We start from the raw sequence: 27844 nt of genomic DNA, 5'->3' as shown, positions 1-27844 counted from the left end.
TCATTCGCCAATGGGCGATGTGGAACCTTCCGATTCGCGAACGAATGGGAACTTTGGTGCTACGCGGTTCCTGTTGATTGTTGGTCAGATGACAGAAGCCCTCCCCCCCCGGGTGGTGAGGTGGTTGACACTCGTGCCTCACAGCAAGAAGGAACCCTGGGTTCGACTCCCGACTCGGGCACCCTTGCCTCTCCGCGCGTGGAGTTAGTACGCTCACTCCCCCTGTTCTGCATCGGGGGCTTTCCGCGTTGTCGGAATTCCTCCCATAGCCGGCGAAATGAAAAAAGCACGCAGCGTAACTGGCATCGCAATGCTCAAACGTATCTGCAAATTCATTTGGATTGCTCACGACACCAACATCAGCCCTTTACTGTGGACATTTGGCAGGGCTCTCCTTAAAAAAAAAGTTTTGAGACTCTGTGTGACTTTCCTAGGTGAACACGTGGGAGAATAATCATACTACTTTTAATGAACTGGAGTGTGTGGCCCATATTTGTTACTTATCGGTCATAATCTGATCAATACATGGGCGCCGTATCAATAACGACGTCTGTGTAAAGGTGACAATCTGGTCAGGTGGTGTCAATAATGTTGGCATGAAACTAGCACCACGTGGCAGAAACCCACGCACAACGTGTAACTCAACACGAAGACGTGGAGAAAAGACACATCAGCAATGTCTCCTTCTCATCTCCCGTCTCTCCGCTTCAAAAACATGTTCAGTTTCTGACCCATCCCATCAGGCAGCCGCACGGAATCCCTTCACCGCGAGTTGGAGGTGGGGGGGGAGGGGGTGCTTGGGCAGGACACGTACAGTACAGTATGTTGAACTTCTTTCGCACCGTACGTAGCCAACCGCGCTAATCGGAGGTGCGTGGGAAAGGACAACAGACTAAACACAAAAAGCAGCTCTAAAGAAATGCCCTTTCAATCGCGATTGAAAAGCGCATCGCTCCGCATCGGAAGGAAGAGCGTTCCAGACGGCCGTAGGAGCGCTCGATGCGGTGACCTCCCTTAGTCCGATGGCTGTAGCCCACGACGACGACGTGCCGAGTTGGCGTCATGGTTCACGCACCACGACGAGACCAGCGAGGTGTTTGCGGTTCACTTGCCTGCGGGCAACGCGTGAGGCGCTCACGAGCGCGACCCGACGACGCATTCGTCGTCGTTTGTGGGCACTCGCTCGCGCGCACAGCACGCGCGCGTGACGTGTGGATCATTCACTCGCATGGGCCGCTAAGTGTCGTTGTTGTTGTTGTTATCGTTGTTGTTGTTGTCGTCGTTGGGTGCATTGAGAGCCGTGGCGAGTTGTCGATGCCCTGCAGCTGCGGCATCTGCCGGGTCCGCTTCTCCTCGCGTGCAGCAGCAGCAGGAGGAGGAGGAGGAACCTCGACCCGGAGCGCACGCGCCCCATTAGCGGCGATCAGAGGGACAATTAAAGAGCCCCCCCCCCCACGCTTCCCCCCCATTTACCCCCACAGTTAATTGGTCGCCAGCCCTCCCCGCCAATAGCGTGCCCCCACCCCCCTCCTCCTCCTCCTCCATAGCAACCACCGCACGTGGGGATGGGGAACAAGAGGGAGGGGCGGGTGGAATGGGGGAAGGGTGGGGGGTAGATTGTGAGGGAGGGAGGGGGGGGAATGAGTTCCCTGTGCCCATCTCCAGGTGTCTCCCCCCCCCACCCCCGTGGGGAGGGGCAGTGGGTAGGGGGTTGTTACCTGTCTCACCGGATGTGTGGGGAGGGGTTCTGTGTGTATGGGGGTAGTGAGGGGGGGGACAGCCCTCCCCCGCTCGCCTGGTATCGTTTATCAGAGTCCACAGGTGCGCGCGGTCGCTGTTTGAAGTGGCCGCTCATTAGGGGTTCGATAGCTTTAAACACTGGCAGGTGATGGTGATGGCGATGGTGATGGCGATGTTGTCAGCAACATCAACACGACGACCGGCATCGGTGTCACGACCATCAACCACCACCAAGAAGCATAATAATAATCACTACCATCATCAGCAGCAGAAGCATCAACATTCACCATCAGCAACAAGAACATCGACAACGCATTCAGCGTCATCAACAGAATCATCAACAAACGCACCATCTCCTTCATCAGCAACATCACCGCCATCGCCCACCCGCCTACGCCTCCACCCGGGGGAGTTCCCCCCCCCCATTCCACATTCCCACAGCTCCCCTCCCCTGACTCTCGCCCCCTTCAAAAACTCTCTCTCCTCCTCCTCTCTTTCCTCCTCCTCCTCCTTCCAGCACCACTCGGACGCGGGGCGAGACTGGACAAAGTCAGTTTCGTATGCAGTGGCGACATCCTTCCTCACCCATGGACACCCTGCTTCATTCATAATCACCCTGCATCGTGTATGGGCACCCTGCCTCATCCATAGACACCCTGCCTCATCCATAGACACCCTGCCTCATCCATAGACACCCTGCCTCATCCATAGACACCCCTGCCTCATCCATAGACACCCCTACCTCATCCATAGACACCCTGCCTCATCCATAGACACCCCTGCCTCATCCATAGACACCCCTGCCTCATCCATAGACACCCCTGCCTCATCCATAGACACCCTGCCTCATCCATAGACACCCTGCCTCATCCATAGACACCCTGCCTCATCCATAGACACCCCTGCCTCATCCATAGACACCCTGCCTCATCCATAGACACCCTGCCTCATCCATAGACACCCCTGCCTCATCCATAGACACCCCTGCCTCATCCATAGACACCCCTGCCTCATCCATAGACACCCCTGCCTCATCCATAGACACCCCTGCCTCATCCATAGACACCCCTGCCTCATCCATAGACACCCCTGCCTCATCCATAGACACCCTGCATCATCCATAGACACGCGGACTAGCTCGACTCTTCTCACTGAGACGTCGACTCAACCATAGAGACCTCTAATCGTGAGTACCCGCGGTGATTCGTGCCCACATTGTGCTGATGTGTGGTGGTGGTGGTGATGGTGGTGGTGATGGTGGTGCTGATGGTGTTTTGGTGGTGATGATGGTATAAGGTAATACTAACGGTATGATTCGTGCCCACATTGTGCTGATGTGTGGTGGTGGTGGTGCTGATGGTGTTTTGGTGGTGATGATGGTATAAGGTAATACTAACGGTATGATTCGTGCCCACATTGTGCTGATGTGTGGTGGTGGTGGTGCTGATGGTGTTTTGGTGGTGATGATGGTATAAGATAATCCTAACGGTCATGATTGTGCTGTTGTTGACGGTGATGATTATTGCGCTGATGATGATGATGTTGTTGATACTGATGGTGGTGATGATGATGGTTGTGCTGTTGCTGTTGATGCCAGTGATTGTGCTGTTGTTGATATTGATGGTGATGCTAGTGGTTGTGCTATTGCTGATGATGTTGTTGACACTGATGGCGATGAAGATGGTTGTTGCTGCTGCTGATGATGATGTTGTTAATGCTGCTGCCTGTCCTCCTCCGCCTGCTGCAGTTACTGGCAGAAGCGGCAGCAGCATCATCATCAGCAGCATCATCAGCAGCATCATCATCAGCATCATCATCATCAGCAGCAGCAGGAGGCGCCAGCAATGTCTCCCCCGCGCGTCTGGCCGCTGCTCGTGGCCCTCGCGATCCTCCCCGCGCCACTCCCCGGGTCCCCCGCGGCTCCCTCGGGCCCCGCGTCCCCGTGGCCTCATCCTCGCCGCACCTCCTGGCGGGGAGGGCCCAACGTGGCCGCGCGGCGCCACCGAGACCAGAGGCCCCCACGCGGCCACGGGCAGCACGGGCCAAGCGGCGGGGAGGACATGCAGGCACTAAACCGCGCCGGGGGGCCCGGGGGCGCCGTGGGGACTGGGGGGGCCGGGGCTGTAAGGATGGACCCTTGGAATCATCATCATCATCATCAGCAGCATAATCAGCAGCATCATCAGCAGCATCATCAGCAAAGACCTCCGAAGCTGCCCGTTGGAATGGCCCAACATTCTCGTCAAGCGGCATCTGGCGTGAAGGTGGCATCGGCTGCCGCGGCTGCACCGGTCATGAAGAGCCCAGCGGCAGGCAAAGCCGCGGAACGGGAGCCGAGGGAGCCGGCGGCGGAGTGGCTGAGCGCGCAGCTGGGCAGCCTGGCGCGCTCCCTGCACGCGTGCGGCGGCGGTGGCGGCGGCGGCGGCGGTGGTGGTGGCAGCGGCGGCGCGGCGGAGCGCGGGGCGGAAGCGATGCGGCTGCGATTCCTCGGCAGCGGCAGAGAAGTCACTTGTAACGACGGCAGCCCCGCCGGGTGTGTGCGCGGCAATCCCCCCCGCCCCCCACTATTCCCCCCCCCGCCCCCCACTATTCCCCCCCCACCATCCCCCCCCCACTACCCCCCCCCCCCAACTACCCCCCCCCCCCACTATCTTCCCGCCGCCCACTATCCCCCCGCCCCCCACTATCCACCGCCCCCCCATCCCCCCGCCCCCCATCCCCACTCCCCCCCACCATCCACCCCCCCCACCACCCATCCTCCCCACCACCCCCCCCCTTACCACGACCATCCCCCCCACCACCACCATCCCCCCCGTCCACCACCCCACCACGACCCCCCCGCCCGCCTGCCCACCACCCCACCACCATCCCCCCCGATCGCCCGCCCACCCCCCCACCACCATCCCCCCTGCCCACCCCCCCATCCCCCCCGCCCACCTCCCCATCCCCCCCGCCCACCCCCCCACCACCACCATCCCCCCGCCCACCCCCCCCCCACCATCCCCCCATCCACCCCTCCACCATCCCTCCCAACCCCCCGACCACCCCCCACCCCCTCGCTAATCGCGAATTCTCACGGATGGTCCCGTTTGGTCTACACCTGTCCCCAAGTGGAGGTCCCTTTTATAATAATCACGAACGTTCAATGATTGGTCCCCCCCTTCAATCGCTGCTGATTATCTCCAGCGTCCACCCGTGGTCTCCAATGGCCCCTGATACCTGTGCATTGTCCTCTGTGGTCTTGAGTGATGTCCGGTGTTCACTGATGGACTTCAGTAGCCACCAATGCTTCCTCATCATCCATTATGGCCTATAGCTCCTATAGGCTCCTGACCAGCATGCCCGTTGATGGGCCCCAATAGTTCCTGATGGTCTCCGACATACCCCGACCGGTCTCTGACAGTCCCCAACATTCCTTGGTGGTGGTGGGGGGGGGTGTGTTCTGAATACGATCCCCTAATTCCTTAACCCTAAAATCCAGAACAAAGTCCCTGGAGACCCCCGCAACGACCCCTTGTTTAACCGCTGATCCCTGTCCCCCCCCCCCACCCTGCAAACAGGTATTATATCCGCAAGTCGGAGGGCAGCAAGCGGTGGCTGATATTCCTTGAAGGTGAGGAGGCCGCCGGTCCCATCGCACGCTCGACCTTGACCCCATGACCTCAACCCTGACCTTTCCCCCTGTAGTGGGTCTCTGGGTCACCGTGGGTTGTACGTTTGCCTCGATGTCAGTAAATGGGGGGGGGGGGGGGGGTCTCTGTGCGAGTCTCTGCGTCTATTTGTTTGCAGGCCGGCACTGCATGCGCACGTGTTGTGCTGCAAAGGGCCAGCTGCCACTGGGGGTGGGGGGTGGGGGGGGGGTTACCCGCGGGATGAGATGTAAGGCGCTTTGAGTTGCTGAGGAATTTTAGTCTCTTCCTCCTAATGGATTTATCCACCCGCGTGGCTCGGCGGAGGAGCGGCAATCGGAAAGGTCGCGAGGTCAAAAACCCTATTCTTAGGTTTTTTCGGTAAAGTCACGTAGGTAAAAAAGTTCTTACTTGATACAGCAATCGTGCTGTGACGGTTCCACCTGAAGATGGATGGAAGCTTGTGTTGCCTCCGAAACGTCGTGATTTTAATTTTATTTTAATTTTACTTTTATTAATTTTAATTTAAATTTTTTACCTACGTGACTTTAACGGAAAAAAAAACGTAAGAATATGAATCCTTGCAGTCACGAAAGCTTCAAATCTAGAGTCAAAAACCCTGTTTGGGAGGGAGGGGGTTGACTCGGCCCATCATTGTCACTCCGAGTTCGGTAAAACGAGTACTATGTCAGTTCAAGGATCATCACGTGAACTCCGGTCATTCTCGCAGCAGCAGCAGCAGCGGCTTTTTGGCGAGTGGTCGAACAAAGATGGTCACCGCATTGCGGCGCGTTTTAACAGATGCCCGTCTGGAACGCTCTTCCTTCCGTTGCTAGAAAGCCACTGGAGCTATGCACTTTTAAATCATCTAGATTGACAAACTCATTTCTTGAGAACTGTTTTTTTTGTGTTTAGTTTGTTGTCCTTCCCCCGCACCTCCAGTTAGCACGGTTCGCTACGTACGGTGCGAAAGAAGTTCAACACACATACATAAGTATGTAACGACTCGCACCCGCCATAGGAATGTGGAATTTCCACTGCTGGCTCAGGGCTGTAAACAGGCGACAAGCACCGATGCCTCGCTGCTCGTTTGGTGATGACGCTGCCCCCTCTCCCCCCTTCTCCCCCCCCTCTCCCCCCTCTTCTCTCCCCCCTCTTCTCTCCCCCCCCTCTCACCCCCCTCTCCCCCCCATCTCCCCCTCTCCCCTTCTCCCCCCCCCCCTCTCCCCCGCCCCCACAGGAGGCTGGTATTGCCACAGCAGGGAAAGTTGCGATGCGCGATTCGCGTCCCTCCATCATCTCATGAGCTCGGCCGACTGGCCCCACACGCGCACAGGTGAGCAAGGAGGAGGAGGAGGAGTGGGTGCCACGTGACCACCCGGCCCCCTCCCCTCTTCGCCCTCATCCCCCCCCACGCCACCAACCCCCACGTGGAGTGTGACGGTTCACCAGCAGTGACTGTTGCGGTGACGCCTGCCGCTGCTGTAGAGACGCCGTGAGCCGAGACGTCTTCCGCAGCGTTGCGCGTGTCGAAGCAACAATGATGCGCGCTGCTGCGACGGTGGACAACTCCCACGAGGTCGTGTGGCTGATGGGATGTGTTAAAAAAACTAAATATGTCGAGGGACAGACGTGTAAAAGAACTCCACAAACTAAACTTTCAAAAACGAAACTTTTTATTTTAACTAAACTTTTTTTTTATTTAAAGCTTTCGTGACTGCAGGGATTTATCTTCTTCTTGGTTCTTTCGGTAAAGTCACGTAGAAGGGAAATAATAAATAATAAAAATAAAACATAACTTTATTATATTAAATTTCCCTTCTACGTGACTTTACCGAAAGAACCAAGAAGATACACTTTTTTAGTTTAACTAAAAACTAAACTTAAAAAAATTGTTATTTTACCAGATAAGGCACACGGAGCGAAATCGCTCTTTTCCCGAAGCGACGATAGCTCAACAAAGTGGTGTATCATCATCCTGTGGAAGTGTACAGCAGCTACGCACTCGAAACCCCCCCCCCCACCACCACAGCCGCTACAATACGTGCACAGACCCTGCTCCTCTGTTGCTATTGGCGTTGATTTTGTTGTTGACGCTATTGTTGTTTTTGATGCAATCGTCGCTATTGTTGTTATTGTTGTTGGTGACACTATCGTCGCTATTGTTGTTGTTATTGTTGGTGACGCTATTGTTGTTGGTGACACTATCGTCGCTATTGTTGTTATTGTTGTTGACGCTATTGTTGTTGGTGACACTATCGTCGCTGTTGTTATTGTTGTTGACGCTATTGTTGTTGGTGACGCAATCGTCGCTGTTGTTGTTATTGTTGTTGACGCTATTGTTGTTGGTGACACTATCGTCGCTATTGTTGTTGTTATTGTTGGTGACGCTATTGTTGTTGGAGTGAGGCGGTGCAGGGCTGGGTTGCATAGTACAACCCCTCCTTAATCCGAATCAAAACAACTTTGAAGAGACTTTCAGGGGCACGCTGACATCGCTGTGATGTGACGTCTGCTTTGTCTCTCTCCCCCCGTGGTTCCTCTCCCCCCGTGGTTCCCCTCCCCCGTGGTTCCCCTCCCCACGTGGTTCCCCTCTACCCCCGTGGTTCCCCTCCCCCCGTGGTTCCCCTCCCCACGTGGTTCCTCTCCCCCCGTGGTTCCCCTCCTCCCTTGGTTCCCCTCCCCCCGTGGTTCCCCTCCCCACGTGGTTCCTCTCCCCGCGTGGTTCCGGCTGCAGGGAATGGTATCCTGTCTCCGCGCCCCGAGGAGAACCCGCACTGGTGGAACGCAAACACCGTGTAAGTGGCGAGGGGGTTTGGGCGGCTGAGTCTCAAGACTCGCTTTCAGGAGGGTCCTACCAAGTTTTTTTTTACAGAAGAGGGGCGATGCTGCTGCTGCTGCTGTGTGTGGTCCCAATTGATAAATTCGCAACCGGTCCTGGGCCTTCCCTAGGTCGGCTCAGCCTCAAGTGAGCACCTGGCGTGGTGTGTAAACGCCAGCAATGGGGAGACAAAGTCGGCCGGGCGAGGCGCTGTCCAACCAACCCCCTCGTGTGCCGTGCCGGGACCTTCATTAGTGCCCGCTCTCGGCACTTGCTCCATCGGTCTGTTAAAAGTCGACACGGGGGGGGGGAGGGGGGGTATATAAATGTGTCGTCAAACCTGCCACCACTCAGCCGATTAGTAAGGCTTGTCACGTGAACAGAACGTGCCAATTCGTCACTAGTACAGCACACCGGTGTGTTGGAGAGCCAAGCCACAACATTTACAATCTGAGTACGACGTTTCGCCAGTAATTACAACCAGCATCATCATGCGACAGCCAGATTCTCTCCAACGCACCGGTGTGCTGTACTAGTAACGAATTGGCATGCTCTGTTTATGCGACAAACCTTACTAATCGGCTGTGTCGGGTGGTGGCGGGTTTAACGACACGTTTATATATTTACGCGAACTAACCCAAAAAACTCCTGCATTATCGATAACATTGGTCGCGAAAGCCTGGTACGTGTTCAACGGAATTTTTGTAATTTGCCAAATTTGGATGATGCTGGCAAGCGACGCTCTATTCTTCTCGTTGCCGCGAGGGGATGCTTGACATCCACTCTGAAGCATGAGGCGCATGTTTGACGGCGAATACACCCACGGTATTAATCAGGACAGCCCACCAGATTGTAAGTGGACCTCGACAGCAAGCGGTGAATGCACTGCCTCTGGACCACATCACTGCCCAGCCAGAAAGCCTCCGTGTCAAACGGGCGGGGGGGGGGGTATCTTTATCTTTGTGTGTGTGCAGCAGCGTAGCGGTTAGCGCTACGAGCCTGACGGGCCGGGTTCGATTCCCGCTCTGAACCGGTCCTGGGCCTCCGCTAGGTCGACTCAGCCTCAAATGAGTCCCTGGTGCGATGTGAGCATCGCCACTGGGGAGACAAAGGCGGGCGTGGTGTTGGCCACCCACCCCCTCGTGTGCCGTGCCGGCCTTCATAGGTTTGCTCGCTAAGAGCACTTGCCCCAACGGTGTGTTAAGGCTACACGGGGTATCTTTGTCTTTGTCTGCTGCAGCTTCGTGCCGTACTGCTCGAGCGACGTGTGGAGCGGGAACGCGCCGCGCTCCAGTCGAGGTGAGATCCCCGCCGCAGCGACGGCCTTCACCGAGTCTCGAGGCCTCCGTGATCTGGAGGGGTTCGTGCCGCTCTCGACCCCCCCCCCCCGCCCGCGACCCCCCCCCCCCCGCGCCCGCGACCCCCCCCGCCCGCGACCCCCCCCCCCCCCGACGCCCACGTGGGTCACCCGGCCGGAACTCAAAATCGCCTTCGGCTCCGTGCGCGCCGGGTGGATTGAGTAGCCGATTTGAGTGGGTCACTTGGAGGCCAATCGATTCGTGGATATGGATTGCGTGACTTGTTGGTTGAGTGATTGGTTAATTAATTCAATGAGTGGATCGGTTTATTGATTCATCGGTTGCTCGGTGGTTCGAGCCTTTTTGTTGAATGGTTGATCGGTCGCTTGTATTCGTTGGATGATCCGGGCGACTGGGTGCTTTATTGATCCTCTGATTTTGAGCAGTGGGTTCATTGGTTCAAGTGGCCGATCCTTTTTCAAAACAGCTGATGTGATTATTGGAATGGGCTGGTTGAGCGACTGCTGGATTGGTTAATGAAATAAAAATCTTTTTAAAAAAATTCCCTTTTGGGCGTGTGTACATCTCCCGTGCGCCCCCCCCCCCCCCGTGCCCCCCCCGGTTACCACCCTCCCCCCTCGCCCTAGGTGGGTACGCGTTCCTGGGGGCGCGGATCCTGCGAGAGGTGGTGGTGGAGCTGGTGAGGCACGGGATGGGTCATGCGCGCACCATCATGCTGGCGGGCACCAGGTGAGTGAGTGGTGGTTGCTGGTGACGGGGAGCGGCCGCGCTCCAAACCCAGCGGGCCGAGTTCCGATTCCCGCTCGCGGCCAACGCCGGTGACGATTGTCTGAATCGGTCCTGGACCCATCCCCTTGGTCGACTCGGCCTCAAACATCGTCACTAGGGGGGGGGGCAAAGGCGGCCGGGCGTGGTGCTGTTCCAGCCGCCCTCGTCATGTGCCGTGCGGCCCTCGTGAACACTTGCCCGAACAGTCTGTTAAGGCTATTCGGGGGATATTTGTCTTTGGTAGCAGGTGGTGGTGGTGGCACGGGGTGGACATTATAACGATAAAACAAATTCAATACGTCAACAGCGGTGTGATGATGATGATGATGATAACGACGACAAACATCGTCAGCCGTGACATTTCCGTTGCTGGATGGCGCCACAGCCCCACCGAGCAGCCCACCGCTCCGTCTCCGCGGCTGCCACTCCGTGCTTAGTCTCCCCTGCCCCCCCGCCGCCACACTCCGCACATTCTCGAGGCGCGTCCTGCCCACGGCCTCTCCACCCGCTCGCTCGCTCGTCTCAATGCGCTCCACGGCGTTGCTTTGTCTTGAGTCCGTTCTGCTGCGACGACGCTCTCCATCGACGCCGCGCTGCTGATGGGACGTGTCAGAACGACTTTGCACCAGTGCCGGATTATCCTAGGAGTAAAAGTAGATGCACGTGTAGTAGCTGCATATGTAGTAGCTGAATATGTAGTAGCTGCACGTGTAGTAGCTGCACGTGTAGTAGCTGCACGTGTAGTAGCTGAATATGTAGTAGCTGAATATGTAGTAGCTGCACGTGTAGTAGCTGCACGTGTAGTAGCTGAATATGTAGTAGCTGCACGTGTAGTAGCTGCATATGGTGTAGCTGAATATGTAGTAGCTGCTACACATGTAGTAGCTGCTACACATGTAGTAACTACGTATGTAGTAGCTACACATGTAGTAACTACATATGTAGTAGCTACGGGCCCCGCACTTTAAAGGGCCCCGCGCTAAATGCTTTCAAGCTGTCAATTCCGGTTCGTTGATTCTGCACTTGCTCTATTACTATAGTACTATACCGCCTTCCACTTTTACGAACTACATGGTATTTAAGACTAGCGATTCTTCGCATTATTTCACTGTATAGCAGATGAAATACTTTACAATGCGAGTTCAAATTTTGTGTTTCAATATTTACGTTTTTTTTTTGGCTTAGGGCCCCTTCATAGGATATGCTACAGGCCCCGCGCTAGCATCACCCGGCACGGCTTTGCACGTGCGTTTTTTTTCCCTTCTCTCGCGTGGGGACACGGAGACGCGAGCGAGCCGCTGCGTCTGCTTGCGCGCATGCCTAGCGACATCTCCAATCCGCGTGTTCTTCTTCCCCGTCTCTCGCTGCCGTCCCCAGCGAGCTCCGTTCCATCCTTGGGGGGGGTGCGGGGGGGGCTTCCGTTGCATCTTCTCCCGTCAACGCGGCCCTCAAGTTTGTTGTGACTCCGTCAGCGGCGCTTTGAAATCCATCTGGAAAGCCCGACCCGGTTTACCCATTGGCTGGACGTCAGCTGTGCCGCGATTGTGATTTAGTACGCGTGGCTTTGATCACGGTTGGGACTTTCATGCTGCCTTCATCCATCGCGAGTGTAGTGCTCATCATTGCTGCTGCTGCTGCTGCTGTTGTTGTTGTCGGGTTTTTATTGCGTGGATTGTCTAAGCTATGCGTCTCGTTATTCACGTGCAGCGCATTAAAACGTTCTGTTATGAGAGGCGCAGTATAAGATAACGATGGCGATGAAGGTGATGATGATGATGATGTTGATGATGGTGATGGCGATGATGGTAATGATGAAGGTGATGATGATAATGATGAGCGTATTATGGTTTATGATGAGTATGGTAATGAAGAAGGTGATAATGACGACTATGACGGTGAAGATGGTCATGATGATGAAGATGGTGACGAAGATGGTGATGATGGTGATGATGACGGTGATGATGATGATGGCGATGATGGTAATGATGAAGGTGATGATGATGGTGATGATGATGATGAGTGTATTATGGTGATGATGATGATGATGAGTGTATTATGGTGATGATGATGAGTGTATTATGATGGTGGCGATGATGATGAGTGTATTATGGTGATGATGATGATGAGTGTATTATGATGGTGATGATGATGATGAGTATATTATGATGGTGGTGATGATGATGAGTGTATGATGATGAGTGTATGATGATGAGTGTATTATGATGGTGGTGATGATGATGAGTGTATGATGATGAGTGTATGATGATGAGTGTATTATGATGATGGTGATGATGATGAGTGTATTATGATGGTGGTGATGATGATGAGTGTATGATGATGAGTGTATGATGATGAGTGTATTATGATGATGATGAGTGTATTATGGTGGTGGTAATGATGATGAGTATATTATGATGATGGTGATGATGATGAGTGTATTATGGTGGTGGTGATGATGGCAGTGCCCTGCACGCGGGGCGCCCTTCTCAGCGCTGTCCGCGGCCGTTTCCGTTGCTCCGTCGAGTTTTCAAGATCCGCCCCAGCGCTGTCTCGTCCGCAACATTAACTCCAGACCGCCTTCAGCCGATGTTGTTACTGTTGTTGATGTGGTTGTTCGCCGTTCTTCATTGTTGTGACACCTGTGACGCTTGTGAAGAAGAGCCCATCGGATTCTATCCAGTGTAACTAAATATTCTGATTCTGTTTAAAAAAAAAAAATCTCTGAGTTGTTGCTGTCGTTGTTGTTGTCTGCCACGTGTGGCTCAGCGCGGGGGGCACGGGAGTGCTGCTGCACCTGGACAGCATGGCCGCCCAGCTCCGTGCCCTGGGGGTCCCTGCCCAGCTGAGGGGGCTCGCCGACTCGGGATGGTTCGTGGAGCGCAGGGGGGGCGGAGCGGCCCCCGGATGCGGTGGGGGGGTCCGGCCCGGGGCCGACTGCGGCCCGGGGGCCCCCGCTCACTCCATGCATCACGCCGTCCGGTGAGGGCGAGGTCACGGGGTCACGGGCATGTGACGTCACAGCCGCGCTCACGTGGTGACCTCACCTGACGTGCACGTGCTCTCTCTCTCTGCCCGCCGTGCCCAGGTTCTGGAACGGGTCGGTTCCGGAGCGGTGCCGCCTGCATCTCCCCCCGGGGGAGGAGTGGAAATGTTATTTTGGCTTCATCACCTTCCAGACGCTCGCCAGTGAGTGTGCTCACCTACACCCACTCCTACGCACACCTGTACGCGCATCTATACACACGCCCGTACACACCTGTACGCGCATCTATACACACGCCCGTACACACCTGTACGCGCCTGTACGCACACCTGTATACACGACTGTACCAATACCCGCCATTCGCCACGAACTGACGGTGACATCATCATGGCGCCTGTGCCAGGCCAGGTGCACTTTGAGGCCACGTGAAGCGTCGAAGGCTCGCTGACTGACATGAGGTCACGGGACAGACCCAGCAGGTGCCATGGGTTGGCTGACCGAGATGACTCGCAGATGCACCACCAGCTGTACCCCCACTGTGCCAACTGTACAAAGACAAAGTCAAAGATCCCCCATATAGCCTTAACAGACTGTAGGGGCAAGTGCTGTTAGCGAGCACCAACTGTACGCACACCTCTACACGCACACCACTCGCCTACCAACCCCACACACCCAACCACCCACTCAGCAACCCACTGACCTACCCAGTCACCCTCCACCCACTCCCCCTGCCCCCTCCCACCCCCCCAGCCCCGGTGTTTGTGGCGCAGTGGCTCTTCGACGAGGCCCAGCTGACCGCCGACAACGTGCAGCTGCTGGGCCCGACTCGGGGCGGCGACCAGCTGCCCTACCTGCGCGAGCTGGGACAGGAGCTGCGCGCCACCCTCCACCCGCTGCCGTGAGTGGCCGCACAAACAGCGCCGGCCACCGCCGGATGGTCCACCGAGAAATGAGTCCACCGCTGAATAGTCGACCAGCGAATAGTTGACCACAGATTATTCCACCACTGAATAGTTCACTGGCAAATAGTCGACCACCGAATGGTCAACCACAGATTATTCCACCACTGAGTAGTCCACCACTGAATATTCCACCATTGAATATTCCACCACCGAATAGTCCACCAACGAATTATTCACCACCGAATGGTCCACCGCTGAGTAGTCCACCACCAAATAGTCCACCACTGAGTAGTCCACCAGTGAATATTCCACCACTGAGTAGTCCACCACCGAATAGAGGTCGTTCACCGACAGGTCCACCGCACGCGGTGCGAGCGGGAAGCGTGGCCTCACAGGGCGTGGTTATAGGGGGAGAGGGAGGGCCAGTGCTGGCTGATTTGGATGGACGCTCTGCTCTGAGGAAGGACCGTTTCCCGAAACGTTACAGAGGGGGGGAGGGGGGGGGATGACTTGGTGGGCACTGCTTCTGTCATCCGCGAAGGCGCAGCGGAGTTGTTGAGGCGAGGGCTGCGAGTGGCACCGCTGCCCCCTGGCGGCCGGGCCGGGGAGCGAGGGCGGTAAGGAGACACGTGGGGCACAGCAGAGACGGGCAGCGGCTCGCGAGTGAACATGCCTATGTCATGCGTCGTGTGCGGTGCCGGATTATCCTCGTAGCAAAAGTAGCTACATATGTAGTAGCTACGGGCCACGCACTTTCAAGGTCCACCCGCGCAAAATACTTTCAAGCTATCAATTGCGTATTCTTTGGGTCTTTCGGTAAAGTCACGTGGATATATTTCGATTTAAAGCTTTCGTGACTGCAGGGATTCATCTTCTTGGTTCTTTCGGTAAAGTCACGTAGAAGGGAAAATTGTTTTATTATGTTTAAAATTTATTATTTTATTATTTCCCTTCTACGTGACTTTACCGAAAGAACCAAGAAAATCACGTGGATAGGTTCAAAGAAAATAACAAAAATCGACGACGTTTCGATCGCAACACAAGCGTTCGTCATCAGGAAAAGGTGACCGATCGAAACGTCGTAGAGGGGACCGGAGTGCCCAGAGAGAAGTCATCGCCAGCGCGCTGTGTGCGATGGAGAGACCCAGAACCCACTCCGCTGTGCTTCCATCCCACCCAGTGCCGGATGAAGCGAGTGCGGGCCCTGCAGCACATGTTATAAAGGGGCCCTATATTAAAAAAAAAACACGTAAATATTGAAACACAAATTTTTTACTTGCATAGTAAAATAATTGTGTTTTTTCATTTGCTATACAGCCACAGATAATACGACAAATCGCTAACCTTAAACACCCAGTCGTTCATAAAAGTCGAAGGCGGTATAGTACTGTAGTAATCGAGCAAGTGCAGAATCACTGAACCGGAATCGATAGCATTTAGCGCGGGGCCCTTGAAAGTGCGGGGCCCGTAGCATTTGTAACGTGCGTTCATTTGTTTAGCTGCCCGTTTACATTTGTCGTGTATCTCTGTGTGGCCGTGTATTTGTTCATGCAGGGCGGTCTTCTCTCCCGCGTGCCTCGCTCACACGCTTATCACGAGCAGGTAAGACTCGTCTGCGATGCAGCAACATCATCATCATCATCATCACAATCCTCATCACCGATGCAACAACATCATCATCATCATCACAATCCTCATCACCGATGCAGCAACATCATCATCATCATCACAATCCTCATCACCGATGCAGCAACATCATCATCATCATCATCACAATCCTCATCACCGATGCAGCAACATCATCATCATCATCATCACAATCCTCATCACCGATGCAGCAACATCATCATCATCATCATCACAATCCTCATCACCGATGCAGCAACATCATCATCATCATCATCACAATCCTCATCACCGATGCAGCAACATCATCATCATCATCACAATCCTCATCACCGATGCAGCAACATCATCATCATCATCATCACAATCCTCATCACCGATGCAGCAGCAACATCATCATCATCATCACAATCCTCATCACCGATGCAGCAACATCATCATCATCATCACAATCCTCATCACCGATGCAGCAACATCATCATCATCATCATCACAATCCTCATCACCGATGCAGCAACATCATCATCATCATCATCATCATCACAATCCTCATCACCGATGCAGCAGCAACATCATCATCATCATCACAATCCTCATCACCGATGCAGCAACATCATCATCATCATCACAATCCTCATCACCGATGCAGCAACATCATCATCATCATCATCACAATCCTCATCACCGATGCAGCAACAACATCATCATCATCATCATCACAATCCTCATCACCGATGCAGCATCATCATCATCATCATCACAATCCTCATCACCGATGCAGCAGCATCATCATCATCATCATCACAATCCTCATCACCGATGCAGCAGCAACATCATCATCATCACAATCCTCATCACCGATGCAGCAGCATCATCATCATCATCATCACAATCCTCATCACCGATGCAGCAACAACATCATCATCATCATCACAATCCTCATCACCGATGCAGCAACATCATCATCATCATCACAATCCTCATCACCGATGCAGCAACATCATCATCATCATCATCACAATCCTCATCACCGATGCAGCAACAACATCATCATCATCATCATCACAATCCTCATCACCGATGCAGCAACATCATCATCATCATCATCACAATCCTCATCACCGATGCAGCAACAACATCATCATCATCATCATCACAATCCTCATCACCGATGCAGCAGCAACATCATCATCATCATCACAATCCTCATCACCGATGCAGCAACATCATCATCATCATCACAATCCTCATCACCGATGCAGCAACATCATCATCATCATCACAATCCTCATCACCGATGCAGCAACATCATCATCATCATCACAATCCTCATCACCGATGCAGCAACATCATCATCATCATCATCACAATCCTCATCACCGATGCAGCAACATCATCATCATCATCACAATCCTCATCACCGATGCAGCATCATCATCATCATCATCACAATCCTCATCACCGATGCAGCAACATCATCATCATCATCACAATCCTCATCACCGATGCAGCAACATCATCATCATCATCACAATCCTCATCACCGATGCAGCAACATCATCATCATCATCACAATCCTCATCACCGATGCAGCAACATCATCATCATCATCATCATCACAATCCTCATCACCGATGCAGCAACATCATCATCATCATCATCACAATCCTCATCACCGATGCAGCAACATCATCATCATCATCACAATCCTCATCACCGATGCAGCAACATCATCATCATCATCATCATCATCACAATCCTCATCACCGATGCAGCAACATCATCATCATCATCATCACAATCCTCATCACCGATGCAGCAACATCATCATCATCATCATCATCACAATCCTCATCACCGATGCAGCAACATCATCATCATCATCATCACAATCCTCATCACCTATGCAGCAACATCATCATCATCATCATCACAATCCTCATCACCGATGCAGCAACATCATCATCATCATCATCATCACAATCCTCATCACCGATGCAGCAGCAACATCATCATCATCATCACAATCCTCATCACCTTCGTCACTTTCATCACCATCATCACAATCTTCATCACCATCATCACAATCATCATCATCACTAACACCATCATCTTCATTGGGTTCCTTTTTAGAAAGAGGTCAGAGGTCAGCGTGCTCTGCCGGCACCGCTGGGACCCTGGGTTCGTATACCGGTTTCAGCCGCTGCCTGTGATTAGAACCGGGTTCTCAAAGTGCATTGAGTTGGGTTGACGGTGTCGACCCGTTTATCAATGACTGCGCAAAACAAACCATCGCAATGCATTTAGGTTTTGGTTTAATTTTGGCTCAAAGTCAACACTAATAATTACAAATAACGGTTTGACTGTCAACGTAGTCGCTTTTATTCTCGGTGACAGTGTGGGTGGCAAGTGCCACTCCCTCCTGCGTGGACCAGAGGTCACTCGTGGGGACCTCGGAGCTAGTTCTGCGACATCCACTTCCGATCTCTAACGCGGAAAAGGGTCGCGCCGCTGTTGTGCGACATTTCCCAACGGGTTATTCGTCGCGTGACGACGCGACGCCGATTGCGCAATGGCACGTAAAATTGTGGATGACAAATTCAAATCCTCACTGTTGGCGTGGTACAGCTGCTACTGCTGCTGCTGTTGTCAATGCTGCGCTGTAGATATTGCTCGCGGCTCGCAGCTGAAGCTCATCGCCCGTCCCCGTCGCCTGGGCCACTCTCGCACTCTCTCTGTCTCTCTCTCTCTGTCTCTCTCTCTCTCTCTGTCTCTCTCTCTCTGTCTCTCTGTCTCTCTCTCCACGAACGTCCATTCCCCACCTCCTCTCACGTCACTCCACCTCATCCTCCCATCTCTACCTCCATCTCCTCCTCCAGCTCGGTGCAATTGGCTGATAGCTTTCTGCTGCACCCCCCCCCTCTCCCCACCCCTCTCACACTTCCCCCTCCCCCGCTCCCTAGTGGCTGGGCTGACGTCCAGGTGAAGGGGCTGACGCTCCCTCGCGCCCTGCAGTGCTGGGAGCAGAGCCTCCAGCACGCGGCGTCCCGAAACGGCACCCAGCAGCAGCAGCAGCAGCAGCCGGCTGCGGAACGGTCACCACCCGCCGTTGGCAGCGGCGTCGCTGGCGAGGGGGGCAGCAGCAGCAGCAGCAGCGGCGGCACCAGCGCCTCGTCCTCCACCTCGGCGGAGCGGTGGGCAGCGGCGGCCCCGGCGCCTTGCGCCTTCCGCGCCGTCGACAGCTGCCCGTGGCCGCACTGCAACCCGAGTTGCCCGGCGCTGCGCGACGCGCTCACGGGCCAGGAGGTGAGCGCCATCGCCTTCCTCACCCAGCTGGGCTTCGACGTGCGCAGCATGGCCTCGCAGCTCGGCATGGACCCCGACACGCTGCTCAACGTGCTCAGCGACGGCACATAGGGGTGGGGGCGGGGGTGAGGGTGGAGGGAGTTGTGCGGGGAGGGGGGGGCCGAGGGGCCTGGGGGGAGGGGGCTGCGGCCGCCGACCAACACGGAGACGCGGAGGGAGCCGTGCGGAGGACTCGGTGGGTTTGGAACGCGGCGTTGGGAGGACGCGAGCCGCCGGGTGGAGCGAAACGTCGGACATCGTGTTGAGCAACACAGAGCGGTACAACCAGAAAACCACATCGGCGTGCGAATCACCCCCCTGCCCCCCCCTTTATCCTGCTATCTACAAAATCGTTCCAGACGTCTGTGTGTTCGTCACTCACGAAAAATCACGGATAACGGGACGAATCATGCGCCTCCAGATAATCAGACCCTCGGGTGGCATTGTAAGAGGGACACGAGGGTGACTTTAGCTGCTGGGTGACTCTCACGCTGCTGCTGGGTGCACTGCCCCCCCCCCTCCCCCGCGAGACCCACCAAATTGATATTGATATTTACCAGAGGTAAGTATATTGAATGTTGTTTTATTAATGTAGCGCCCAGTGGAGGCAGCTTGGAGTTCTAGGACCGCCCTCCTTGGGCTGCATCTGAGTGCCGGGGAAGAAGCGGAAAGAGAAGTGTGGGTGAGTGAGTGGGTGGGTGAGTGCGTTGGTGAGTGAGTTGGTGAGTGCGTTGGTGAGTGCGTTGGTGAGTGCGTGGGTGAGTGAGTGGGTGGGTGAGTGCGTTGGTGAGTGAGTGGGTGGGTGCGTTGGTGAGTGAGTGGGTGAGTGAGTGGGTGGGTGAGTGCGTTGGTGAGTGAGTGGGTGAGTGAGTGCGTTGGTGAGTGGGTGGGTGAGTGCGTTGGTGAGTGCGTGGGTGAGTGAGTGAGTGAGTGGGTGAGTGCGTTGGTGAGTGAGTGGGTGGGTGCGTTGGTGAGTGAGTGGGTGAGTGAGTGGGTGGGTGAGTGCGTTGGTGAGTGAGTGGGTGAGTGAGTGCGTTGGTGAGTGGGTGGGTGAGTGCGTTGGTGAGTGCGTGGGTGAGTGAGTGAGTGGGTGAGTGCGTTGGTGAGTGGGTTGGTGAGTGGGTGAGTGGGTGAGTGCGTTGGTGAGTGGGTTGGTGAGTGGGTGAGTGCGTTGGTGAGTGAGTGGGTGAGTGCGTTGGTGAGTGGGTTGGTGAGTGGGTTGGTGAGTGGGTGAGTGCGTTGGTGAGTGGGTTGGTGAGTGGGTGAGTGGGTTGGTGAGTGGGTTGGTGAGTGGGTGAGTGCGTTGGTGAGTGAGTGGGTGAGTGCGTTGGTGAGTGGGTTGGTGAGTGGGTGAGTGGGTTGGTGAGTGGATGAGTGCGTTGGTGAGTGCGTTGGTGAGTGAGTGGGTGAGTGCGTTGGTGAGTGGGTTGGTGAGTGGGTTGGTGAGTGGGTGAGTGCGTTGGTGAGTGGGTTGGTGAGTGGGTGAGTGGGTTGGTGAGTGGGTTGGTGAGTGGGTGAGTGCATTGGTGAGTGCGTTGGTGAGTGAGTGGGTGAGTGCGTTGGTGAGTGGGTTGTTGTGACCTGCAGTGTGGTGGTCGTGGCGGTTGAGACGACACGGTCCGTGTCTGCTAGAGAACGAGTCCTCGACACGGGCGGAGGAATCGGGGGAACGGTAACCGTGGTAATAGCGGTCGCCATGGTTATAGCAGTAACCATGGTGGTAACCATGGCTATTCGATTAAGTAACAGAATCAATAAACTGACAATTCGCCACCTTCCCGTGTCCGTCCCCTCCGCATAAAAAAATATTTGACACATCCCGTGAGCCACACGGCCTTCGGTGAGTGCATCTCATCAGCAGCATTGGTTCAACGCGAGCAGAAAGCACCGGTTTCGACATTCGGTGTCTCACCAGCAGAGCCGGGCTTGCTTGAACCAGTACTGGTGAAGTGCCACGTGTTCATTGACAACGGCTCTCTCTCTCTCTCTTCCTGGTTCGATGCAAAGCCATCCAACGCACGATGGTTATTTGTCTTTTTTCTGCTCGGTGACATGCCGGGCGAGAAGCGTGGACAACAAATGGGGGTCCACAGACGTAGAGGTTCATCACTGTTGATGACTTGAGGTTCGCCATGCATCGATGTAATCAATTACATATGTAAACGATATGCGAACGAGTGCTGATGTTGCATTTAGGTGCATTGAGCAGACGAGGTGGTACAAACGGTAAACCAACGCAAACGCGGTGGTGCAAAAAAAATCGATTCTTGAATGGAATCGTGGCACCCCCCGGATGGCTTTTCCCTCCCGGGCGTTGTGGATTTTGCTCCGACTTCTCGCAGCATCGGCCCAGATTTGCTGCGTCGGCGCGGCTGCAAGCCGAACGGCCGCGTCTCGAACACGGAGGGCGACTCGGCCGCGAGGAGGTTTGGTTCTTGAACGTCACTGGTCGGCGCGCCGCGAGACGCCTGTGTTCGCCGCGCGACAATTGAATTCGTTTGGCCGTGTCGGGCGGTGCGGGGACTTGAGGACGCAAATTCGAGGCCGGATAGTTTACGTGGCCCGACCCAAAACCCCCCCCGACCCTGGACTCCACCGTTGGCTGTGAAGGCCCCTCTGCGGCGTTGGGCTCTACGCGGAGCCTCCACCACGACCGTGATGACGATCGCTCTTGTCGACCGCGTCTGAACGAGACTTTGATCGCTGTACATTTCACGTGGTGTTGTATAATAAATTCATAATGTACATCCGTTCTCAATCCACTGCTGATTATTGCAATTCTCCCAAACTGTAACTTCACCACGCCAGTCAGCGGGCGGTTGGTGAATGGGGTCGGGTCCAAGGACTCGCTTCGGATGTCGCTCGCCATCGACGTTGGCTGCAGCCGGGAGTTGAACCCGGCTCGCTCGCCTGGGTTCATAGTGCGGAGCGCTCACCACTGCGCCAGCTCTCCAACCCCACCGTGGCGTTGTTGAGAGGCTTAAATTAAATGGTGCAGCACGTGTTTTAAACAGTTTTTGTGTTTTATATTCCGTTGGTAACCATTCAAGACGCGTCTGTGGTTTGCGATACTCTATCATTGCTGCAATAAACCGCGTGCTCACCACACCCACGTGGTCACAGCCCCACGTGGTCACTCCCCCACCCACGTGTTCACACCCCCGCGTGCTCTCACACCTCCACCTACGTGCTCACCCCCACCCACGTGCTCACACCCCACCATACACGTGTTCACACCCCCACGTGCTCTCAGACCCCCACGTGCTCTCACACCCCACCCACGTGTTCACACCCCCACCCACGTGTTCACACCCCCACGTGCTCTCACACCCCACCCACGTGTTCACACCCCCACGTGCTCACACCCCCACCCACGTGCTCACACCCCCACGTGCTCTCACACCCCTACGTGCTCTCACACCCCCACGTGCTCTCACACCCCACCCACGTGCTCACACCGCCACCCACGTGCTCTCACACCCTCACCCACGTGCTCACACCGCCACCCACGTGTTCACACCCCCACGTGCTCTCACACCTCACCCACGTGCTCACACCGCCACCCACGTGCTCACACCCTGTGTGCTGGCATCACCACGTGCTCAACGCCCTTGCCGCACGTGAGAGGCAGCGTGATGGACGCAAAGGCCGATAATGACGATGATGATCCGGAAGGGTGAGAGAGATCGCATCTGGCACGATGTATTCTTCGCTGTGAATGCACACGGCGGCATTAACCAGAGCGACAGCTGGAATCGAACCGCGAGAGCCCTGCAAGAGCAAGCGGCGAGCGCCGCGCCACCGTTCGGCCCCGTCACCGACCCTACGAGCCCCGGAATCGTCGGTGAACCGAGAAATTCGCCACCGAGACTGAAGCCGATCGACAGCGGGTAGTTTCCCTCTATGTCCGTCCACCGATGTTGAGCCGTGAGTGGGAAGCTAACTCGGGTCGCGGGTTTAGGAGCGCGGCGCGCGAGGCGCTATGCCACCGCTCCCCCCCCCCAACCCAACGCCCAGCGCCTATACACACACACAACCAGCGATGTGCAATGATGAGGAGTGGATGGGCCAAGTGTGAAGAGTGGACGATGCCGTTGCCCCGCTGACCGCTAGAGGGCGCTGTGGTTCTGCCCCGTCCCCCATCCAGTGGCTCTTAAACCTGGAGGTGCGAGACGTGGCTAGATTGAAGGTAATACAATCGAAACAGAAATTAAACACGCGCAGGTAAGTACAACTAATTTGTCCCATAAAGCCGATGTGTTTGTGTTAACATCATACATTAGGGGCCGTCCATAAATGACGTCACGCACCTGGGGGGGGGGGCGGTGTCAGACATTTGTGACGATGTGTGACGAGGGGAGGGGTTGAGAAATGTGACGTCACATCAAAATGCGCAACTTTAAATAAATATAGACAACACGTTCTACATAATTAAATAGACTTTTTAATAAATGTTTTTGCCTACAACATCAGAGTGCAGCGCCACATTAAATACGCACTACAATGACAATAGTTTAAAGCGATTTGAAGCATTTTTCGATTTAAAGCTTTCGTGACTGCAGGGGTCCATCTCCTTGCTTCTTTCGGTAAAGTCACGTAGAAGGGAAGTAATAAAATAATAAAAATAAAACATGTTTTATTTTAGGAAATAATAAAATAATTAAAATAGAACATGTTTCTTTGTATTATTTTATTACTTCCATTCTACGTGACTTTACCGAAAGAACTAAGGAGATTTGAAGCATGTTTAATATTTGGGGGGGGGGGCAGAGCTTTGTGACGTCATATTTGAGGGGGTGTCTGACTTTTTGTGACGCCGTGTGTCGAGGGGGGGGGGGGTCAAAAATCGTCCAAAATCGCGTGACGTCATTTATGGACGGCCCCTTATTTCAACGATTGAAAACCAAAGGGGTGCACGGCTACAGTAAAGATTACGAACCAACGCTTTAGACCGACACCTCCAAACCCACAAGCAAGGGGTGTTTACCTGCACGACAGGTGTGCCTGTCTCCCATACAGGTGTGTTGTTACACATGATTGTGAGTCTGTGCAGGTGGAGTGTTACCTGTGACTGCGTATCGTATAGCGGTTCGCGCTCTGTGCTACGAAGCCGGTGACCCGAGGTCGATTCCCCCTTCACGACCAGTAACGGTGGCGAATATCTGAACCGATTCTGGGCCTCCACTAGGTCGACTCAGCCTTAAATGAGTACCCGATGGGTGAAGGAAGATGACCGGGCGTGGTGTCGTGGCCACCCACGTCCCCGTGTGTTCGTGTTCGGCCGTCGTAGGTGCTGCTGTTGCTCGCTCACGGCACTAGCACACCGCCTCGTGCACAGCAGCAGCACCAGGGGGGTAAGAGAACACACGCAGGTCTCAGTCCAGGTTTGGGCTAATGACAGAATGAATGGCAGCCAGGGCAGCGACAGAAGAGCTCGGGCCAAAAGCAGAGAAGGGGGCAAAATGCATGCAAATGACTTGAGCGATGTAACGTGAATTGACCGCGTCTCGTGTTATTCGGATGCAATGCAGTGAAATTGCAAATCTAAATGGCAAGCGATTTCGATTCCACTCATCTCTGTTTTGAAGTTGTTGGTGGGGCGCGGGAATGGTGGTGAAGTTCGGGGTAGGGGCGGGGGGCAATAAGGCATAGCGTGGCATGGGGGCCCCCCAGAAAGGATATAATTTCAAAGTATATTGTGGAGAGGGGCCGTTCCCACGCCCATTCAAATGAGCACAGTCTGGCACGCGCCGGCAATTATGAACCTTCGTGCCGCGGCGGCCATGAATGGGCATGTTCGGTGAGAGAGGAGCGCATTCCGGCCAAGTGCAGGATTTTGTGGATTCCAAAACCTCCCAGGAATCCATCCCGATATTCACAACCACACACACACAGCCCGGCCAGCTGCTGTCTGTGGTGGGGCTTGGTGTTGGTGGGGGGGGGTTATAGGGGTGAGCGGGTAGGGGCGGGGGGAGGTTGAGTGATGCAGTTGCCACCTGTCCAGGTTTGATTCGGACAGTCCGGTTGTTCGGAATTTGTGTTCGGGTCGTAGGTATTGAATTGCATCGATATGTGGCGGCGTTGCGTTGGACTTTATTTCAGTTTGCTGCACAGTCTCCATAGCCCTGGGCCGACTACGAAAGGTGTCCGGGGTTGGTCCGTGGTGCGGAAGGTGGCAGCCCTAGGCAGTGGTGAGGAGGGGCAGGGTGGTGAGTGGTGGGGCTCAGTGGTGTGGGTGAGTATTTGGTGTGACTGGTGAGTGGTTGAGTGGTAGTGCTGAGTGGTGGAGCATGTGGGGTGAGTGTTTACGGCGAGTCGGGATGGGAGGGGTGAATGGTGGGATGACTAGTGGGGGTCTGGGTGGTGGTAGGTGGGGTGAAGAGGGGGGGGGGCGCAGTAGCGCGCTGCGCTACGAACCCGGGAACCCGAGTTCGATTCCCGCTCACGGCCAACACCAGTAACAATTCTGTGAACGGGTCCTGGGCCTCCTCTAGGTCGACTCAGCCTCAATTGAGTACCTTCTGCGGTGTGTAAATATCGTCAATGGGGAGGACAAAGGCGGCCGGGCGTGGTGCTGGCCACCCACCCCCTCGTGCGCCGTGCCGGCCTTTCATAGGTGCTCGCTAACAGCACTTGCCCCAACAGTCTGTTAAGGCTACACGGGGGTTCTCTGTCTTTGGTGGGGGTGAGGAGGAGTGAGTGGCAGCGTGGTTGGGGTAAAGGGGTGAATGGGGAAGACTGAAGAGGGCGAGCAACGGATGCATCGACATTCATCTTCCCTTCAAACCGTCCGGACGGAGCGGTGGCGCAGTGGTTAGCACACTGCACAATGAAAATGGGCCATCTCGGTTCCATTTCCAACCACGGCGGTCATCGGCGGTGAGCGATATCTGACCCAGGACCTGGGCTTCCTGCCACATTCAGCAAGTCGCACTGAACAGCGTGGTCAAGTATGGTCAAATAATAATGTGAGTATCTTGATGTGAAGCTTTCGTGACTGCAGGAATCCATACTCTTTGGTTCTTTCGGTAAAGATTGTATACCTACGTGACTTTACCGAAAGAACCTGGGCGTCCTGTTACTTTACCGAAAGAAAGTATGTAATAATGAGTATTATTTTTTACACATTCCATCAGCCTCACGGCCTTCTGGGAGCGTATAGCTTCAGCAGTATTGGTTCATCATGAATACTGTACATTCTGGGCCCGGTTTTCACATTCAGTGTCTCATCAATAGCAGAGCCAGGCTGGTGAACGGCCAAATGTTGACAGGCGAGAACCTCTCTCTGTTACGCATGGGTCCTATATGCGTGTAATACACAACACAATAATCATCATTCGCGTCCTGACGGAGACGATAACAAAATCACCTCGCTGGCCAGTCTGGCTTGGTGAAGGTGGGGTGCATAGATGCTGGAGCATAGTACAACACAACAATGGATTTGTCGGCACTGCCATCTGTTGGCAATGTAGGCTCGCAGCAGCCTATAGCATCCTGCGTTGTGCATAAATAACAAAACACAAACTCAACACATTCGTCAAAAGCACCGTGCCCATTTAAAAAGGATGACATACCTACAAAAATCACCCAGGAATGACGTCACTCCACATCAACCAGCCTCCCTCATTAATATTCATGAGCAGGTGACGTCTTCCAAATGGGCACCCCCCCTCACTAATAAGCATGCGCATGTGACGTCACTCCACATCGAACAGCCCCCCTCATTAATAATCATGAGCAGGTGATGTCCTCCCTACGGACCCCCACCATTATTATTACCTACTATAATGAGCCAATATTGTCTGTGTGCAACGCTCGTGACGTCACTCCACATCGAATAGCCCCCCTCATTAATAATCATGAGCAGGTGACGTCACTCCACGTGGACCCCTCTCCGTCATTAATAATCATGAACAGGTTACGTCCTCAACATGGACCCCCCCCCTTCATTAATAATCATGAGCAGGTGACGTCATTCCACAACGAACTGCCCCCTCATTAGTATTCATTAACAGGTGACGTCCTCCAAATGGACACCCCCCCTCATTAATATTAATTAGCGGGTGACGTCACTCCACATGGGGGGGGGGGCGAGGTGCCTCCTCCCCCCTCCTCGGCGTCAACTGACAACCCTCACTACAAAGGCAGAACCCTCACGTCACGTGATCTCCGTCACGCTGTTGAGACATCAAAGTAAAAAGGACGTCATGATGAACAAGGAATATAACCTTAAAATAAAAAAAGTCTGTGGCACCGCGCCCTTACAAATTGCACACGAATGGATGCAATGAATATATCACGTCGCGGTTTGATTTTCGCTTGCAAGTTTCAGATTTACTGTAATACACTCGTATAATAAGTGACGTTTCGGGCAACGGTCCTTCTTCACAGCAACAGCAGCAAGTGCGTCCTTGTACGTACGGCGGTCGTCCGCACAAGCGCTAGCCAGGCTCAAAATCGGCTTAGCTTTCCAGATCCGACGAGCCCGAGTCGCACTTGGATCAAGCGTGACGATGATCGAAGGCTCATCTTCTTGGTTCTTTCGGTAAAGTCACGTAGAAGGGAAATAATAAAATAATAAAAATAAAACATAATAATAATAAAAAACCGCCCACCTCCTACGCATTTCCCATAAACATGCTAAATTCCTCTTGATATGCAAATTATTTTGTCAAGGCGCTCTTCTTCCACCTCTAACCCAGCTTAAATAT

General features: G+C 54.4%; 1 protein-coding gene across 1 annotated transcript; it reads left to right on the top strand.

Annotated features, from left to right (window-relative positions):
• The first annotated feature begins 3472 nt into the window (after window positions 1-3472).
• On the top strand, window positions 3473-19205 carry NOTUM (notum, palmitoleoyl-protein carboxylesterase). The gene is made up of 11 exons (XM_078872820.1): window positions 3473-4273; window positions 5301-5353; window positions 6610-6705; window positions 8107-8167; window positions 9431-9489; window positions 10136-10238; window positions 13044-13256; window positions 13363-13463; window positions 14011-14158; window positions 15717-15764; window positions 18752-19205. Exons 1-11 carry the CDS (start codon window positions 3585-3587, stop codon window positions 19203-19205), a joined length of 2025 nt encoding a protein of 674 aa, XP_078728946.1. The 5' UTR covers window positions 3473-3584.
• Window positions 19206-27844: the final 8639 nt, after the last annotated feature.

This window comes from Lampetra fluviatilis, chromosome 35 (genome assembly GCF_964198595.1).
Source record: "Lampetra fluviatilis chromosome 35, kcLamFluv1.1, whole genome shotgun sequence".
Classification (NCBI taxonomy): domain Eukaryota; kingdom Metazoa; phylum Chordata; class Hyperoartia; order Petromyzontiformes; family Petromyzontidae; genus Lampetra; species Lampetra fluviatilis.
The sequence above is the reverse complement of the archived record's forward strand: the minus strand, read 5'-3'. Positions and strand labels throughout refer to the sequence as shown.

Excerpts from the sequence above, each read along its gene's own strand:
- NOTUM (XM_078872820.1), top strand. The coding sequence starts at position 3,585 with ATGTCTCCCCCGCGCGTCTGGCCGCTGCTCGTGGCCCTCGCGATCCTC. Across the intron at positions 4,274-5,300 it reads AACGACGGCAGCCCCGCCGG|GTATTATATCCGCAAGTCGG; the intron begins GTGTGTGCGCGG and ends CCCTGCAAACAG. Across the intron at positions 5,354-6,609 it reads GTGGCTGATATTCCTTGAAG|GAGGCTGGTATTGCCACAGC; the intron begins GTGAGGAGGCCG and ends CCGCCCCCACAG.